This window comes from Mytilus californianus, unplaced genomic scaffold (assembly GCF_021869535.1).
Source record: "Mytilus californianus isolate M0D057914Y unplaced genomic scaffold, xbMytCali1.0.p SCAF_12, whole genome shotgun sequence".
Taxonomy (NCBI): Eukaryota; Metazoa; Mollusca; class Bivalvia; order Mytilida; family Mytilidae; genus Mytilus; species Mytilus californianus.
This window is the reverse complement of record NW_026262604.1, coordinates 30,888,907-30,906,607: the sequence shown is the minus strand read 5'-3', so window position 1 is coordinate 30,906,607 and position 17,701 is coordinate 30,888,907. Positions and strand designations below refer to the sequence as shown.

The window sequence follows — 17,701 nt, the reverse complement described above, 5'->3', positions numbered from 1 at the left end:
GCATAAAAATCTAGAAAAGTTATCTAACTGAAATACAGATTCTGTTTCTAAACTTTTACTACAGTAATCTGACAATACTCTGTTCTAGTTTTTATCATGATACATATTGGTTTCATTAAAAATAAAAATACTATTCATATTCAAATGACATTTCTATCTTCAAATAAGTTAGGGTATATTTCTTACATAAGCAAAAGGATCCTAAAATTTCAGAAGGCATACTGTGGTGGCTTGATTATTATTCGTTGGATACCAATTTTCGTGGGTTTTGTGAGTACAGTTAAACCACGAATTCAAATGTTCAACGAATTACCAATTTTCTATAGGCTTTGTATACAGAGATTGGCAAAACCACGAAATCAAATATCCACCAAAATACAAGTTTTCCGCAATCCACGAAAATTGATACCCAGAGTTCACGAAAATGGTCGGTCCTGTCGGTCCTGTCGGTCAAAATGAGGCTCGGACCAGTATTTTGAAGGCTAGTGCCGGTCCGGATGACCGATGTAAAAACGGCCGTTGTAGTGCATATTTCGGCACTTTTTTACATCGGTTATTAGATGTACCGCAACTGTTTACATCGGTTATCAGATGTACCCGCTGCCAATTTCCGGTACTGGTTTACAGATTTATTATAAACAAACCAAAGCGGCGATCTACACGTGGCCTACTAAATTTGTTCATAGAGCCATCCCTGGCAAACAATCGGCAATTGAACCCTACAATGGAGCAAACAAATACTGTAACAGCCGAGAAAGTGATTCAGATGATGAAATGGATAGTGAAGATGACTTTAAATAAGAACAATCAGAAGACCTGAACTGGTCCTTCATTGTTAATTTGCCTGTGGGTGCGAAGAATAAAACTAATATTAATAAAGTTATTTTTCGATAAAATATGTTAATAATTTTATTTCAGGATAAAATTGACAGATTTTGTAGGACTGGCTAAAGTTTTGTAGGACTGACAAATAATCATGCTTTGTCGGTCCCATGACCGACGGGTCAAAATAAGTTTTGCGAACTCTGGATACCCACGAAAATAAATGAATCCACAGTATATCATTATGACAAACACCCGAGTATCCCAAAGAGCTCTTCACAACAGAAGTAAATCAGAGCATAATTGTGATGTGCCTTGTAAAGCAATGCATGGACATATGATCTACAACTGCACATTTCAATCAGATTAAAAAATAAAAAGTGAAAATCCTTTTCGTCTCTTTGATACAATAATCCTTTTCAATCTCATTTGGATTGATCAACGAGTATATGTTTTCTCTGATACAAGAATAGTTTCTCACCTTTGAGATTCTTTCTCCTTCCAGAAGACAGAGTATACTAGACTCCCTTCATTTAATGGACCGGTCTTCTCTGGATCATTCCATTTCAGTGTGACAAACTGCTTTGAGACAATGACAGCTTGGAGGTCTTTTGGTTCACTGGGTAGGTTGATCTCGTTTCCAATGTTACCACCTAGATAAGTTGGTAGTCTGTAGTTTCGGGTTGTTGTAGGGAGGGGTACATCTACAGGGAGGGGTGAAAAGTAGAAGGAAAAACAACATAAGCAAAACAAAAAATTAAACAACATGCAATAACAGATGCCTAGTGCTCAATCTTTTTTAATTCTTTTTGCATTTTTTATAAAGCGTATAATTGTATTACTTAGTTATTTCACCATGCTTTTAAAATGGTTTCCACTAAGCCTAAGGTACATTTTATTTAAGAAATGTGATCTATTAACATTTTGTAATACATTTGAATGGCAATGTTTATTTGATACATAGGACACAGTTGCCCATCTTTTGATGGAACGTATCGAAATTATGTACCTGTTTAAACCATGCTGCCCGATCAAATAAAATTAATAGAGTAATACCCCAAATAATTTCTTAAATGTCCATGTTTTACCAAGTAAACTGCTAAATTTCATGAAATGCTTATACTTAGTTATAGTATCAGGGGTTCAAACTAGTGCGAGTCGGAGGTCCTGGACCTGTCTTTTCTAGGAGGGGACTTTTCATTTTTAAATTACAAAAGTCAAGGACCTACCATTCTTTACACTGATGCTTTATACAGGACCATTGAATTTCTTATAGAGGACATTTAACTGAAAATTTCAAATGGTCCTGGACCTTTCATTTTTTAATGCAAATTTGAACCCCTGAGTATCAACAAATATTTTCTTAAATTTTGCAAGTTTGAGCACTGACTAGTTGAATAGAAAATTCAAACAAATTCAACTTATGCTTTTCAAAAAATAAAAATAAAAATTACCAAAGAGAATAAAAAAGTAAACCACACCACACCAAAGATTAAGTGAAATTAAAATACATTAAGAGTTTGTAAGAAACAACAGCCATATGTAGCTGGTATTGATATCTTACACACTAAGGTTTAACTTTCACATCTTGTGAAGAATCCATTTTGGAATATATTATGTTTCACCCATTTTTTGAAATATTCACTTTTTTGTTAGATTTGGAAATCTACATTATAGTGCTGAGTAGAAATTTACTGTGTGAAAGTTTCTCCATGCAAATCAATGTTGATATCCTGGACCATTTATCAGACCCTCCATGAGAGGTGAAAATCTCAATTAAAAGGGTCCGTCTGCATTTTAAACATTGAGAATGGGATTCATGAGTGTGTGAAATAAAACCAAAATCTTAATGTAGGTCACTGCATATCTACCAACTTTTCAAAATATCCATGGGGGATTTTAAGCACAACAGAACCTAACACAATTACCTATACATGTCATAAGTGTATTTAATGAGAATATCTATGGTTTTGAATGAGTATATATGTGTTTAAATGTATTTTTTACTCATTATTTTTAAAGTATTTAGTCTCAATAATTGAGTTTTATAAAGGTCAGGTCAACACCTCTAATGTGGGGATATTCACTATAAAGCACTCATGTGGGGATATCAACTATAAAGCACTCATGTGGGGATATCCACTATAAAGCACTCATGTGGGGATATCAACTATAAAGCACTCATGTGGGGATATCAACTATAAAGCACTCATGTGGGGATATCCACTAAAAAAGCGGGAAAATTGGCAGGTCTATTCATTTGCTAAAAATTTGGATTTCCACTAAATCTAGGATACCTATAATGCTAACAGTATAAAAATGAATGTAAAAACTTTTGAATATATACCAACGAGGTTGGTATGCTCTAAATACTTAGGAAACATCTGAGTTATAACAATAAACCTTAAGTGACCTGTTCAATCATATTTTATCCAAAGATTTATAACTTTTTATAGTTTTGCAATAGAAATAACATTCTTGTTGACTTACTAAATAAACAAATTCTTTAAACGACTTGAATATGTAAACACAAGAGGGTTATAAAACATTTTATTTAAACATAAAATATAAGTAAGTGGATTAAACTGAAAGACATAACAGTAAAAGAGTTTTTAGTTTATTTTCTCTCCTACTACATCTACATAAATCATTAACTAACAGTTCTCTGTAGAGATTGAAACATTTTCTATGATGAAAATTGCTAAGAATTTTGCCAACTAAACATGTATAAAGGTTTTTATAAGTTTTCCTTGTTCTTAAATTTTATGCAGACCCTTAATATGATGGAGTAAATATAAGACTGAGGCAATATCAACCAAAATTTAGTATATAACTTTATATTGTTTTGGATGGCAAAATTATAATTTTGATGAGTTACTAAAAACCTAAAATTAACATAATTGATATTTTAATATTAAGGGGATAAACTGATAAAGGGGTAACTGACATAATTTCTCTCTTCTTATAAGAATTTCAATATTTGTATTCATAATTTATGACATGCTTGAGATTAAAATGTTCCAATAAAATTGATACCTTAACTTATTTTCTGTAATATTTGATTTTTAAATCAATTGCAATGATTTCAAAATGTGAAAATCTTAAAGATAAGGGATTTTAGGTACTCCTTTTAGAAAGTCTCAGGGACTGTGCATGTTGCCAAAAATATCACGATACTAAAAATAAATCTTATGTAACAAAATACACAACATGCAAAGGGATGAAAGGGTAAAACTAACATTTCTAACAATACAAACAACAATGATTATCTTTTATGTATAAACAATCAGTAGTAAACAGACTTTCTTGCATGTGGCCAATTGTGTTTTAATTCTATCACAAGCCATGTGAAAATGCCGAATATAGGTTCTTAATCATTAATGATTTCTAGCAATGAATTCAGATAAAACCTGTGCTAGGGCTATCTTGAACTTGCAATGAGGTGTCAGGTTTTGATCTGTGTTGATTTTGATTGATTTGTTGTTGTTAAATGCCACTTTCAACACACTTTATTATGGCAGCTAGTGTTTGTATTGGTGGAGAAAGCGGGATTGACATGAGAAAACCCTTGATTTACAACAGGATAGCTAACAATCCTAGTCAATTAAGATCGGAGTTAAAAGCACTTTGCCAAAGCAGGGTTTAAACTCTCAACCTTAATGTTGACAGACTTGTGATCACTATTGAACTACAGGCCTTGATCTGTGTTGAAAGCCTTCACCAATGACTTTGAGATGGAGATTAGCAATTAAATTTTAGCCCTGTTCCTTTGCTAGAGGTTTTGTCAATGTATGAATTCAAGCACTACAACCCTCCTTTTCCATTTAAAGATTGAAATTAAAACTGTATCGATCAATAGAACTTGCATAGATGTATGGCATAATCTTGTACATCTGAATAATTTATTTCAACACCTAACAATTTTTTAAAAAGCTCTCAATAAAACTCAAAACAGAATTATCCAAATGCAAGAAAATAAACGTCATTAATTAACGTTGTTAATGTTTTAACAAATTCAAATTCAATAACAATCGTTTTTCTCAAGGGTAACATGATTACACTATAAAATATTACAAATGATTATCTTCACTGTTTTAAATTATAATTGTCTGGTGTGTTTTGAACACAGAGAGTAAAACGTTAACATAACTTTATTGTTCCGATGGTATATTTACCATATTCTTGAAAAGTTACATAAGTTATAAAAGCTTAAATGGTTTAATTATATTATTTTTTTTTCATTCTCTTAGAAAAAGTGTTTGATTTAAAAAATATATATCTAAAAGAAATTGAATGTACCATACACAAAGGGAGATTACTCACAAATTGAATGCCCCATATTCAAAGGGAGATTACTCACTCTGATTGACGACCATCAATTGAACACTGGCCTGAACATTTCCAACAGAGTTGTTCCCAAAACACTGATACATCCCTGCATCACTCTCGAGCAAGCCAAGTATCCGTAAATGTTTCTTGTCAATGATATGGAAATAATCGGATGGTTTTAACATTACGCCATCTTTCATCCAAACAACTTCTGGCTGTGGACTGCCATTGATGTCACATTTGAATTCGATGTCAGAATTCTCGTGGGCAATCCTGTTCAATGGTTGTTGATTGAATTTTGGTGGAACTGTAAAAACAAATCAACTTTTTAATTTATGATATTTCAAAATCCAGAAACCATATAATTTTAATCCTTTAAAAATGTCTACATAATGTTTTAACCCCTAGATATCTTCAACCTCTTGTACTAAACCTAGTGGGAGGGTTTAGTGCTCACAAACATGTTTAACCCCACCACATTCTTTATGTGCCTGTCCCAAGTCAGGAGCCTGTAGTTCAGTGGTTGTCGATGGTTCATGTCTGCCATATTTGTTTTCGTAAATTGTTTTGTTATAAATTAGGCCGTTAGTCTTCTCAATTGAATTGTTTCATATTTTTCATGTTGGGACCATTTATAGGCAACTATATGGTATAGGTTTTCTCATTGTTGAAGGCCGTACAGTTGCCTATAATAGCTATTTCTTTTGAACTTGAGTGGATAGTTGTCTCATTGGCAATCATACCACATCTTCTTATTTTTATACTAATCATGGTAATATGGTGTATAAACTGACAATACAATGAATTAAAGCCTTGATATAACATTGCCATTGGATTGTCTCTAACCAACTTAGAAGGGTTCAACTTCACTTTCAGTCCTTTGTAGTTTAATCAGATCTTTTGCTTTAGAAAATATTGAAATATTTTGACCTCAAGCATCACTGAAGATATTAATCAGAGTTCACGAAAATGGTCGGTCCTGTCGGTCCTGTCGGTCAAAATGAGGCTCGGACCAGTATTTTGAAGGCTAGTGCCGGTCCGGATGACCGATGTAAAAACGGCCGTTGTAGTGCATATTTCGGCACTTTTTTACATCGGTTATTAGATGTACCGCAACTGTTTACATCGGTTATCAGATGTACCCGCTGCCAATTTCCGGTACTGGTTTACAGATTTATTATAAACAAACCAAAGCGGCGATCTACACGTGGCCTACTAAATTTGTTCATAGAGCCATCCCTGGCAAACAATCGGCAATTGAACCCTACAATGGAGCAAACAAATACTGTAACAGCCGAGAAAGTGATTCAGATGATGAAATGGATAGTGAAGATGACTTTAAATAAGAACAATCAGAAGACCTGAACTGGTCCTTCATTGTTAATTTGCCTGTGGGTGCGAAGAATAAAACTAATATTAATAAAGTTATTTTTCGATAAAATATGTTAATAATTTTATTTCAGGATAAAATTGACAGATTTTGTAGGACTGGCTAAAGTTTTGTAGGACTGACAAATAATCATGCTTTGTCGGTCCCATGACCGACGGGTCAAAATAAGTTTTGCGAACTCTGATTAATTATCAAAATGTGCATCTGGTGCAGTAAAATTGATACCATTAATGCTAGTAGGAAAAAATTGTGTGTATTCAATAACTATCTGAATACTCTGTAGTCATTAAACAGCTTATATTTGTTATTAATAAAATTGAGAATAGAAAAGGGGAATGTGTCAAAGAGACAACAATCTGAGCAAAAGAGCAGAAAAATAGCACAAGGCCACCAATGGGTCTTCAACACAGCGAGAAAATCCCACACTCGGAGGCGGGCTTCAACTGGCCCCTTATCAATAATGTATACTAGTTCAGCGATGGGAAGTCCTACTAAACTCCGAAACACATAAATGAACCAAATTTAAGAAATCATACAAGACTAACAAAGGCCAGAGGTTTTTAACTTGGTACAGGCACAGAAAATATTTTTTTATGACTGTATTCCATATCTGTCCACCTACCAAGCACAATAAGACTGGCATCTGAATCATCTGAGTCCAGGAGATTTTCAGCTCTACATGTGTAAGTTCCAGAATCAGCTTCATTGGCACTGTATATTTTTAGACTCCCTCTCCCTACAATCTCTAATCTACCCTGAGCTTGTCTGAAAGAAAACAAAAAAAGTGAAAATTTAGTGCAAGCCACAATTATTATGCAGAGAATGATTTCATTTCCTTAATTCAGATATCATTCATAATACTCATTGTCTTTTATAGCTGACTCTACGGTATGGGGTTTTCTCATTGTTGAAGGCTGTACAGTGGCCTATCATTGCTTACATCCACTTCATTTGAATGTTGGTGGATAGTTGTCTCATTGGCAATCATACCGCAATTTTACATAATTAGGGCTTCAAATTGCAAAAAGGGTAAATAGTAAGGGTGAAATTTTCATTTATTAACTTTTCAAATGTTGTGCAAAAATCGTTTTAAAAAAAAATTCAGTACTACAAATGTATAATTAGTGATTCAGATGAAATTAGAATGTCAGTTTTTTTCAATTTTTTTCAGATAAATAAACCCCTATACATGCCACAACTATTTGGCCTTATGTCCAACTGGGGTTGGAGAGGATAAGTTAGTACATGCCACTAAACTTAAGAGTGACTTTCAGATGAAGAACAGCTATAAAAGCACTGTTCCTTTCTTTATGTGTGTTTTTTGCTGTGCATGTACTAATTTTGTGTCATGGATGGATACCCCATATCCTTTGTTTTTCTATTAAGAAAAAAAGAAAATGTTTGCCGTCCAGTATAACTGGTATTATGTTTTCCTAGCTACACATATATTTGAATTAAATGTATATAGCCCTGAAATGAGCTTTCTGTATGTGGATATGATTGCCAATGACACAACTAATAAACTATCCTGAAATGGCTTAAGATCAATAAGATAAAAAGACTACAGATTAATATATGACAAAAGCATATAGTAAGCTATAATTGTCACCCACAAAACTGTTCTTTTCAAGGAAAATACTTGGTCTATGGCATTGCCATCTTTAAGCCATGTTATTGATAAAACTTACTTGAAGTCTATGGCATTGCCATCTTTAAGCCATGTTACTGATAAAACTTACTTGAAGTCTATGGCATTGCAATCTTTAAGCTATGTTATTGATAAAACTTACTTGAAGTCTATAGCATTGCCATCTTTAAACCATGTTATTGATAAAACTTATCTGAAGTCTATGGCATTGCCATCTTTAAGCTATGTTATTGATAAAACTTGCTTGAAGTCTATGGCATTGACATCTTTAAGCCATGTTATTGATAAAACTTACTTGAAGTCTATAGCATTGCCATCTTGAAGCCATGTTATTGATAAAACTTACTTGAAGGCTATGGCATTGCCATCTTTAAGGTATGTTATTGATAAAAACTTACTTGGTCTATAGCATTGCCATCTTTAAGTTATGTTATTGAAAAAAAACTTACTTGAAGTCTATGGTATTGCCATCTTTAAGCCATGTATTTGATAAAACTGACTTGAAGTCTATGGCATTGCCATCTTTAAGCTATGTTATTGATAAAACTTATTTGAAATCTATGGCATTGCCATCTTTAAGCCATGTTATTGATAAAACTTACTTGGTCTATAGCATTGCCATCTTTAAGCTATGTTATTGATAAAACTTACTTGGTCTATAGCATTGCCATCTTTAAGCCATGTTATTGATAAAACTTACTTGAAGTCTATGGCATTGCCATCTTTAAGCTATGTTATTGATAAAACTTACTTGGTCTATAGCATTGCCATCTTTAAGCTATGTTATTGATAAAACTTACTTGGTCTATAGCATTGCCATCTTTAAGCCATGTTATTGATAAAACTTACTTGAAGTCTATGGCATTGCCATCTTTAAGCTATGTTATTGATAAAACTTACTTGAAGTCTATGGCATTGCCATCTTTAAGCTATGTTATTGATAAAACTTACTTGAAGTCTATAGCATTGCCATCTTTAAGCCATGTTATTGATAAAACTTACCTGAAGTCTATGGCATTGCCATCTTTAAGGTATGTTATTGATAAAACTTACTTGAAATCTATAGCATTGCCATCTTTAAGCCATGTTATTGATAAAACTTACTTGAAGTCTACGACATTGCCATCTTTAAGCTATGTTATTGATAAAACTTACCTGAAGTCTATAGCATTGCCATCTTTAAGCCATGTTATTGATAAAACTTACTTGAAGGCTATGGCATTGCCATCTTTAAGTTATGTTATTGATAAAACTTACTTGAAATCTATAGCATTGCCATCTTGAAGCCATGTTATTGATAAAACTTTCTTGAAGGCTTTGGCATTGCCATCTTTAAGGTATGTTATTGATAAAACAAACTTGAAATCTATAGCATTGCCATCTTTAAGCCATGTTATTGATAAAACTAACTTGAAGTCTACAGCATTGCCATCTTTAAGCTATGTTATTGATCAAACTTACTTGGTCTATAGCATTGCCATCTTTAAGCTATGTTATTGAAAAAAAACTTACTTGAAGTCTATGGCATTGCCATCTTTAAGCTATGTTATTGATAAAACTTACTTGAAATCTATGGCATTGCCATCTTTAAGCCATGTTATTGATAAAACTTACTTGGTCTATAGCATTGCCATCTTTAAGCCATGTTATTGATAAAACTTACTTGGTCTATGGCATTGCCATCTTTAATCTATGTTATTGATAAAACTTACCTGAAGTCTATGGCATTGCCATCTTTAAGCTATGTTATTAAAAAAAACACTTGAAGTCTATGGCATTGCCATCTCTAAGCTATGTTATTGATAAAACTTACTTGAAATCTATGGCATTGCCATCTTTAAGCCATGTTATTGATAAAACTTACTTGAAGTCTATGGCATTGCCATCTTTAAGCCATGTTATTGATAAAACTTACTTGAAATCTATGGCATTGCCATTTTTAAGCCATGTTATTGATCAAACTTACTTGAAGTCTATGGAATTGCCATCTTTAAGCCATGTTATTGATAAAACTTACTTGAAGTCTATGGCATTGCCAACTTTAAGCTATGTTATTGGTAAAACTTACTTGGTCTATGGCATTGCCATCTTTAAGCCATGTTATTGGTAAAACTTACTTGAAGTCTATGGCATTGCCATCTTTAAGCCATGTTATTGGTAAAAATTACTTGAAATCTATGGCATTGCCATCTTTAAGCCATTTTATTGATAAAACTTACTTGAAGTCTATGGCATTGCCATCTTTAAGCCATGTTATTGATAAAACTTACTTGAAGTCTATGGCATTGCCATCTTGAAGCCATGTTATTGATGAAACTTACTTGGTCTATGGCATTGCCATCTTTAAGCTATGTTATTGATAAAACTTACTTGAAGTCTATGGCATTGCCATCTTTAAGCCATGTTATTGATAAAACTTACTTGAAGTCTATGGCATTGCCATCTTTAAGCCATGTGATTGATGGTTCTTTCTGTTGTGTGTCTCGACCGTTAGCACCACAAAATAACGTAACAGTTGACCCAGCCTCAGCATGTGTGTCTTCTGGCTTGTATACAAAACTTGGTGGTAATCCATTCAGTATCACCTCTGTAATAAAATAGCATTGATATCAAATTAGGTAAGTACTGTGGATTATCTGTATATTACATTTATATTCAGGAATATGACCTGCTTTGTGCTATACACATTAACATTTTTTGTGAAACTTATTAGATAATTGTCCACAGAGGTACATGTCAGCCACCTCTGACAAATCATTCTGACAGAGTCTTTGCTATTACCCAATATTCCATGTGTTTGACCATTTGTAAATCTTTGAGTGAACCAGACATGATTGAACCAAAGACCTCTTGCAATTGAGACAAAAAAAGATACCTCAATGCAACTAAGGAAATATATATTCATTTAAAGGCTGATAAAATGATAATTTCCTTTTTACCTGCATGCCTATGAATGGTGTTCCCTGTAATTTTGTGATCTACCTTTAAGGTCCCTATTTATCTTGCTTTTGCTTAATGTTAGCAAAATTCTTTATTTTTAAAAATCCACATTTTTAGTTTTGGACTTATGTTATTCAAAACTTTATCCAGAATAACCAGTTTTACTCAGAGTACATTAAATGATTAACAAGAACACATGGGTTGTCTTGCTAAGCATAACCCACTCATAAATAAAAGTATCAGAAAACAGGAAGTAGATGTCTGACAGATCTATAATCACACTTAAGTTACAACTTATTACTGTTGAGCTGCTGACCAAAGATGGACAGATCAGGTGATAATGCAATATAGCCACAACTTTTAAAGTGGGGTATAATAATGACTTATAATGGAGAAGACTGTTAAAATAAATTGCAAATACACAAACAGACCTTGACCTTTAAGAGTATACAGAAAAAGTATTCAAATATTTTGTGGCCTTGTAAAAGAGAAAAAAATCTTTGATGTGCAAAATTTACTTATATTTGAAGCCAGCAAATAAAACCAAGTTGTGAAATCTATAGTTCTGTAAAAGAATTACATAACTTCACAGAAGAGCCAGAAACCATCAATCATTAAATTTCCATGTGGAAATTTCAAACTGTTCTCGATTTCTTCCACAAACAGAGAAACGTGTCTGTTCAATGCATTACAATCAATACAAAGAAAATTAATAAAGAATTATTCGAAATTTACATACAATTAACACCTACATCAAAAGACATGTTAAATGTGGTTTCACTTTGACATGTCACAGTGAAATGACTTGTCCGCCATAAATAAGAAATGAAATAGAATTTAACTATTACATTGTCTGAACTTGAAACAATTATTTCTGATTTACATTGTTGTTATTCAAACAAATGGGATGTTTTTTAACTTTAACATTTCCAAATGGAGTATCATACCATGTTCGGAAGAGAGACATTTGACAAGTGACAAAAGAGATATCTTTATTAAGGCCAACACTTATCCTATGTATTGGTTATAATTTGCTAATCTAGAAAAAAATAAAAATCCGGTTAATAAAAGGGGATGTAGAAAAAATGACAAGACTACGATGGAACAACATATGAATCACACTTAACTGGAGGGTAGGAGGACTTAAAAGAGAATGTACTGGCCTGGTAAGAACAAAAGATAAATAACATTGCCCAAAACAAAATAAAATGGATGTTTTGCCCAACATAATGCAGGACATAAGTGTGTACAAAAGTGAAAATAAATTTAAGCATGAAAATGATTAGCCAGATTTGCAATAACTGAAAAAGAATATTCCCTCAGAAAAAAATTGAGAAAGAAAGACTCATTTCAATTATAGATACAGGCCTTTTCTGGAAGACTCGGTAATATCAATTATTCAATAATTAGGCTCAAATTTTAGTATACGTTACATTATTTATTGGACAAAGGCTGAAAGTAATTTTGAACATATATCTGTATACAACATGCTTAAAATTTTCAAAAAAATGAAACTACATATAGTTAAAATTAAAAATATTTCAAAAAATAAAATCATTTAACTTATACCTGCCTACCCTATCATTTTCTGCCAGGAGACAGAAAACAAATATATATTCATTTTTGGCCTAAGTAAGATGCTTACAAAACAATGGAAACATTAAAAGCAATAACACAACAATACGGAAGAGATACATGTATTAACTTAATTTATACGATATATCATATATATTCTGACAGTTTCATCATGATGTTACATGATTATTGTTGTTATCTGAAATCAGTCAACCCTAAAACATAATATCATACTCGCTAGGAACATTGTAGATCTTGTCAGCTGTCGTCTGACAAAAGTGAAGTCATTGGCAAATGATATAAACTGGAGCAAGAAAAAAAAATTTCCAATAAAAATAAACAATTTTTATGGGAAACCAACAAAAAATCAATAAAACCCATAAAATAATATCAATTTGTCATTTCAAAATCTAATGCATTCTTGGTAATATTTTTAAAAGCATACACCAAAACGCTTTGATTGGCTTACAACGTCCCAAAACAATGGAAATTCAACCAATAATGTGACGTTATATTCATTTTGGTGTACAAACAATTAGACTACACATAATCCTTTAGATTCTGATACGGGTGAATTGTTTACCAGTTTGATATTTCTCTATGATAAACACTACTCACTTATTGGTGTACAGTATTGTGATAATTTTGTGATAAACAATATATTTTCTACAGAAGAAGCCAAATTACAAATTCCAAATTTAAGATAAAGTGAGGAAGAAGAGACTAAGGGACATTCAAAATACTCATAACCAGAAGAAGAACTGAAAAACACAATGGACTTGACATTTGACATATAAGCTTGTCTAACAGTGACAACCTATGTTGACCTACAAACGTATTTTTCTTGTTTGTACATTTGTGTAATCATGTTTTCAGTTTCCTGTCTAAATAACATTTACTTTAAAATCTCACATTTTCAGATTATTTTGCACTTTCTAGCCTTAACCTTGAAACTTAACTCAAAACATTGAACAAATCTCCTGCTTAAGGAGGAAGTGATTTGTTAATGATTTACAAACACTTTCCCTCCCACTCTGACTGATCACTCAAAACTAATTATCTAAAGATAGGGAGGATGTAGTAAGAATTATTCTACAATTTACTTAATGAGTTTATAATGCTGGTTTAGTTTGATATTCATCCTAAACATAAATCCCCTTTTATCCAGTGTGTATGTTTCATTAAGCTCAATTCATTCTGCATGTATCATTCTTTAAATGATTAAAATATCAAAATATCTACTGGCTGCTGTCGCTGCACTGTCTATATCGTACAAAGGCAAAAATGTAATGTACAAAGTAAACAAAAATGTATCCTAATTTGGCATATATTATATACTACATTGTGAAAGGTAGCTCCTACTAATTTGTGTAATTTGATAAAACATAGCACTTGTAAGTTCTGAAAGAGTCAACATCTTGATCAGTAAGTCAATTTTCTGGTAGGGCAAGTAAATATAGTCCCTTTAGTTGATGCCAGGGGTTGCAAGGATACACTGTCTGCATTTATTAACCTAAAAATGTAGGATTCAATATGATGAAAGTTTAACACATTTGCACAATGAACTTTTTTTTAGCGGTAGTTGTTTTAGTGTTGTTGAGTTGCTGTCTCATTGACAATATCCTACATATTGGTTTATATATAATGGTCTCGCTAGATTTCATCTAAAACATAACATTCAACTTAATGAAAGTGTAACATATCGGAATTCAAATAAAAGAAATTCAAATACTAACCAACATTGGCATTTTGTTCTAACTTTGCCATCCTACTGCTCATCTTCTTATCAACATTCTCAGCTAAACAATGGTAGGAGCCAAAGTCATTAAACTGTACAGGATATATTTCCAACACCCCGTCCAGATGGACTCTGACATTTTTCTTCTCTTGCAGTGGTATTCTGTCTTTATACCAGGAGATATTTGGTTTTGGCACGCCATCTATGACGCAACCAAACATGGCGGCATCGTAGAGGTATACAGACAAATCTTCAGGTTCTGTACGAAATGTTTTTGATAAATCTGAAAGTGAAATTATTAATAAGAATAGAATGTGAATACAAAGTGGGTCTCATTGGGGTCTAAGCGTGACGCAGGATTGGCTGATTTTTTGTAAGCATGACACGTGAAAGTCAAATTATTTTGCATGAAAACAGGAAACGAAGTCGGGTGGGACACGGGAAATTACAAGAGCTATTATTACAATGATAAGTGGGATACAGGATTCTGACAAAACAATAAGTGAGATCCAGGATCAGACCCCCCCCCCCAATGAGACTCCCTACAAATGCATTGGAACAACTACAAGAAACTGGAAATGGTTTTCCTGTCAATGGTTACAGTTACATGACAATTTTGAATAGAAAAAAGTTCAACAACTTTTATTAAGGGAACAATGTCAAGTGAACATTAATTAGTTATTGACTTTGAACTAGCTGTCCGTAACTACGAGTACTCTCAGATCTGTACTTAGTGTTTTTTTGTTGTGGGGATGTATAAGTACACGTCCACGTCCACTCTGTTTTTTTGTTAGAGGTTAGGGGAGGGTTGGCGCCTTCAAACGAGTTTAACCCCGACATATTCTGAATGTGCCTGTCCCAAGTCAGAATCCCGTAATTCAGTGGTTGTCCTTTTTTGCTGTGCAACATATTTGTTTTTCGTTCATTATTTTGTACATAAATAGGTCGTTAGTTTTCTTGTTTGAATTGTTTTGCATTTGTCATTTCGGGGCCTTTTATAGCTGACTTTGCCTTATGGGCTTTGCTCTTTGTTGAAGGCCGTATAGTGACCTATAGTTGTTAATTTCTGTGTCATTTGGTGTCTTATGGAGAGTTTGTCTCATTGGCAATCATACCACATCTTCTTTTTATATTAACTTTGCACATGTACAAAATATAAATGTACAAACAAAACATTTGGCTTTATTAACTGATGTGTAAAACATATTTACATACCATAAATTAATCAGCAATACACTAAATTATTCAAAAAATTTGAAGGCCTTTATAATTAAACTCATAAAGTTTGGTTTTCTCTTTAATGTCTATTTGGCATTTATCTTAATTACAGCAGTGCATGAGAAACAAGTTGTTGTTTTGTTATCCATAATTCTTTCATCTAAGCTTCAAAAAAGCTAATCTCCTCTTTTCATTTCATAAGAGTACATTAAAACACTTAAAGTAAAGATATTCTATTTGATCTCTTTTATATTTGAAGAATTGCTTCATTCACATCACAGAGTACATAAAAACCTCCTATGAAGTTATTCTCATATTTTGAAATGTTCTGTTATGTCCTGATAATAATCCTTAGCCTATGCTCATTTTTTCTGGGGAAAATTTTGTATAGACTCTATTGGCCTGTAGTTGAAATTCTAACAGGCTCAATATGAATTTTACCAGCCTATGATGGTGGGTCTGTATCACATCATGAAACTGTTAATAATACAATAAAGGTATGTAAAATTACCCTCTTTAATAAAAGCACCTGAGGTCGCCCAGAGTTTTTGGTGGGGTTTGTGTTGCTCATTTTTTTGTTTTCTATACTTTTGAGTTTGTCTATTGATGTTTTTTCCTTTTTTTTTTTTGCCATGGTGTTGTTGGTTTGTCTTTGACTTATGAGTTTGAATATTTCTTTGGTCTCTTGTATGGTATGATTAATCTGATATCTAAGACAGTGAACAAAATAAGAATTTTTTTTTTGGAAGAGGGAAAAGGGGGAGGCATGTGGCTTAGTTGCTTTTTTGTGCTACGTAGGACAGTTGAAACTTACAAGGAGATGTTCAAACTGTTTTCATTGGACTTTTAATACTTACGAGCTATATGAAGATAGGCTTTTCTGCTTACAAGCGTTCCAAGCTCAGGCACTGTTGCTTTACACTGATAAAACCCCATATCTGTCCCCCCTGAATGAACTGGTGAAATAAGTAATGATCCATTCTTTTGTATTAACCTGAAAATAGAATAACACTTTAGTTTCTCAACATTTAAACATTTGCATGTAAGCCGTTCTCTTAGACCATCCACAATGTCAAAGAGAACAAGCATGATTAACCCCGCCACATTCTTTATGTGCCTGCCTAAGTCAGGAGCCTGTAGTTCAGTGGTTGTCGTTGGTTCATGTCTGTCATATTTGTTTTTCGTAAACTGTTTTGCTATAAATTAGGCCGTTAGTTTTCTTAATTAAATAGTTTCATATTTTTCATGTCAGGGCCTTTGATACCCGACCATACGGTATGAGTTTTTTCTCATTGTTGACGGCTGTATGGTTGCCTATAATTACTTACATCCACTTCATTTGAACTTTGGTAGATAGTTGTCTCATTGGCAATCATGATGATACCACATCTCCTTATTTTTATATAGAAATATGTTAAACACGATTCCACCTAACTAGGTTTATGAATCTCATGATGTTTTATGGACTTTTCATCCTACTTCTCTAATGGATTCTTGTAAGGACAGAAACTTCTGAGGAAACTGAAGTCAAAAAGGTACAACATAAAATTAATGATCAGTAACAGAAAAGATTATGTTAATAGCCTGAAGGCCATCAAGAATTTGATTTTTAACACTTTTGTTATATAATTCTTTTTCAACAAGCAAACTGGATTTCTGCCTCAATATTTACAATATATATGTATAATTATAGGGTACCAGTTATGGTTGCAGTCTTGTAATTGACTGCTCCATAGGCTTACATGCAAAACAGCTGATCTTTGAAAATAAAAAAATAAAAAATGCTACATAGAAAAAAATTTTCATGTTCATATCATGTATGTACTAATGTGAAATTGTGATTTAATCGAGAAAAAAAAGTGAATAAAAAGTTATGTAACTGAAGTTAAAACTATTTTTTCTACTTTCTGTTTGCTGTTTTTACTAGGCCACACCACTTCCAGTAAACATGATATCCTCCCACTTTCCATGATTGATATCCCCAAAAAGATGCAAGATTTTTTTTAAATCTATATATACGTTTCAACTCAGTATAAACTTT

At 32.8% G+C, this 17,701-nt stretch overlaps 1 protein-coding gene and 1 long non-coding RNA gene across 9 annotated transcripts in view; one reads left to right on the top strand and one right to left on the bottom strand.

The window, feature by feature from the left end:
* LOC127721682 (neogenin-like) overlaps window positions 1–17,701 on the bottom strand; it is a 193,164-nt gene that overhangs the window by 34,203 nt on the left and 141,260 nt on the right. For 7 of the 8 annotated variants that reach the window (XM_052228477.1, XM_052228476.1, XM_052228478.1 and 4 more), the window contains exons 4-9: window positions 16,518–16,654; window positions 14,441–14,725; window positions 10,611–10,776; window positions 7,164–7,306; window positions 5,183–5,458; window positions 1,304–1,526 (exon numbers count right to left, since the gene is read on the bottom strand). In XM_052228477.1, coding sequence (XP_052084437.1) covers window positions 1,304–1,526; window positions 5,183–5,458; window positions 7,164–7,306; window positions 10,611–10,776; window positions 14,441–14,725; window positions 16,518–16,654 — 1,230 coding nt within the window. The remainder of the gene's footprint in view (window positions 1–1,303; window positions 1,527–5,182; window positions 5,459–7,163; window positions 7,307–10,610; window positions 10,777–14,440; window positions 14,726–16,517; window positions 16,655–17,701) is intronic. The other variant, XM_052228480.1, reaches the window with a different exon arrangement.
* LOC127721684 (uncharacterized) lies at window positions 417–6,592 on the top strand. Its single transcript, XR_007991395.1, has 2 exons — window positions 417–524; window positions 6,222–6,592. It is a non-coding gene; the product is annotated as an uncharacterized LOC127721684 (long non-coding RNA).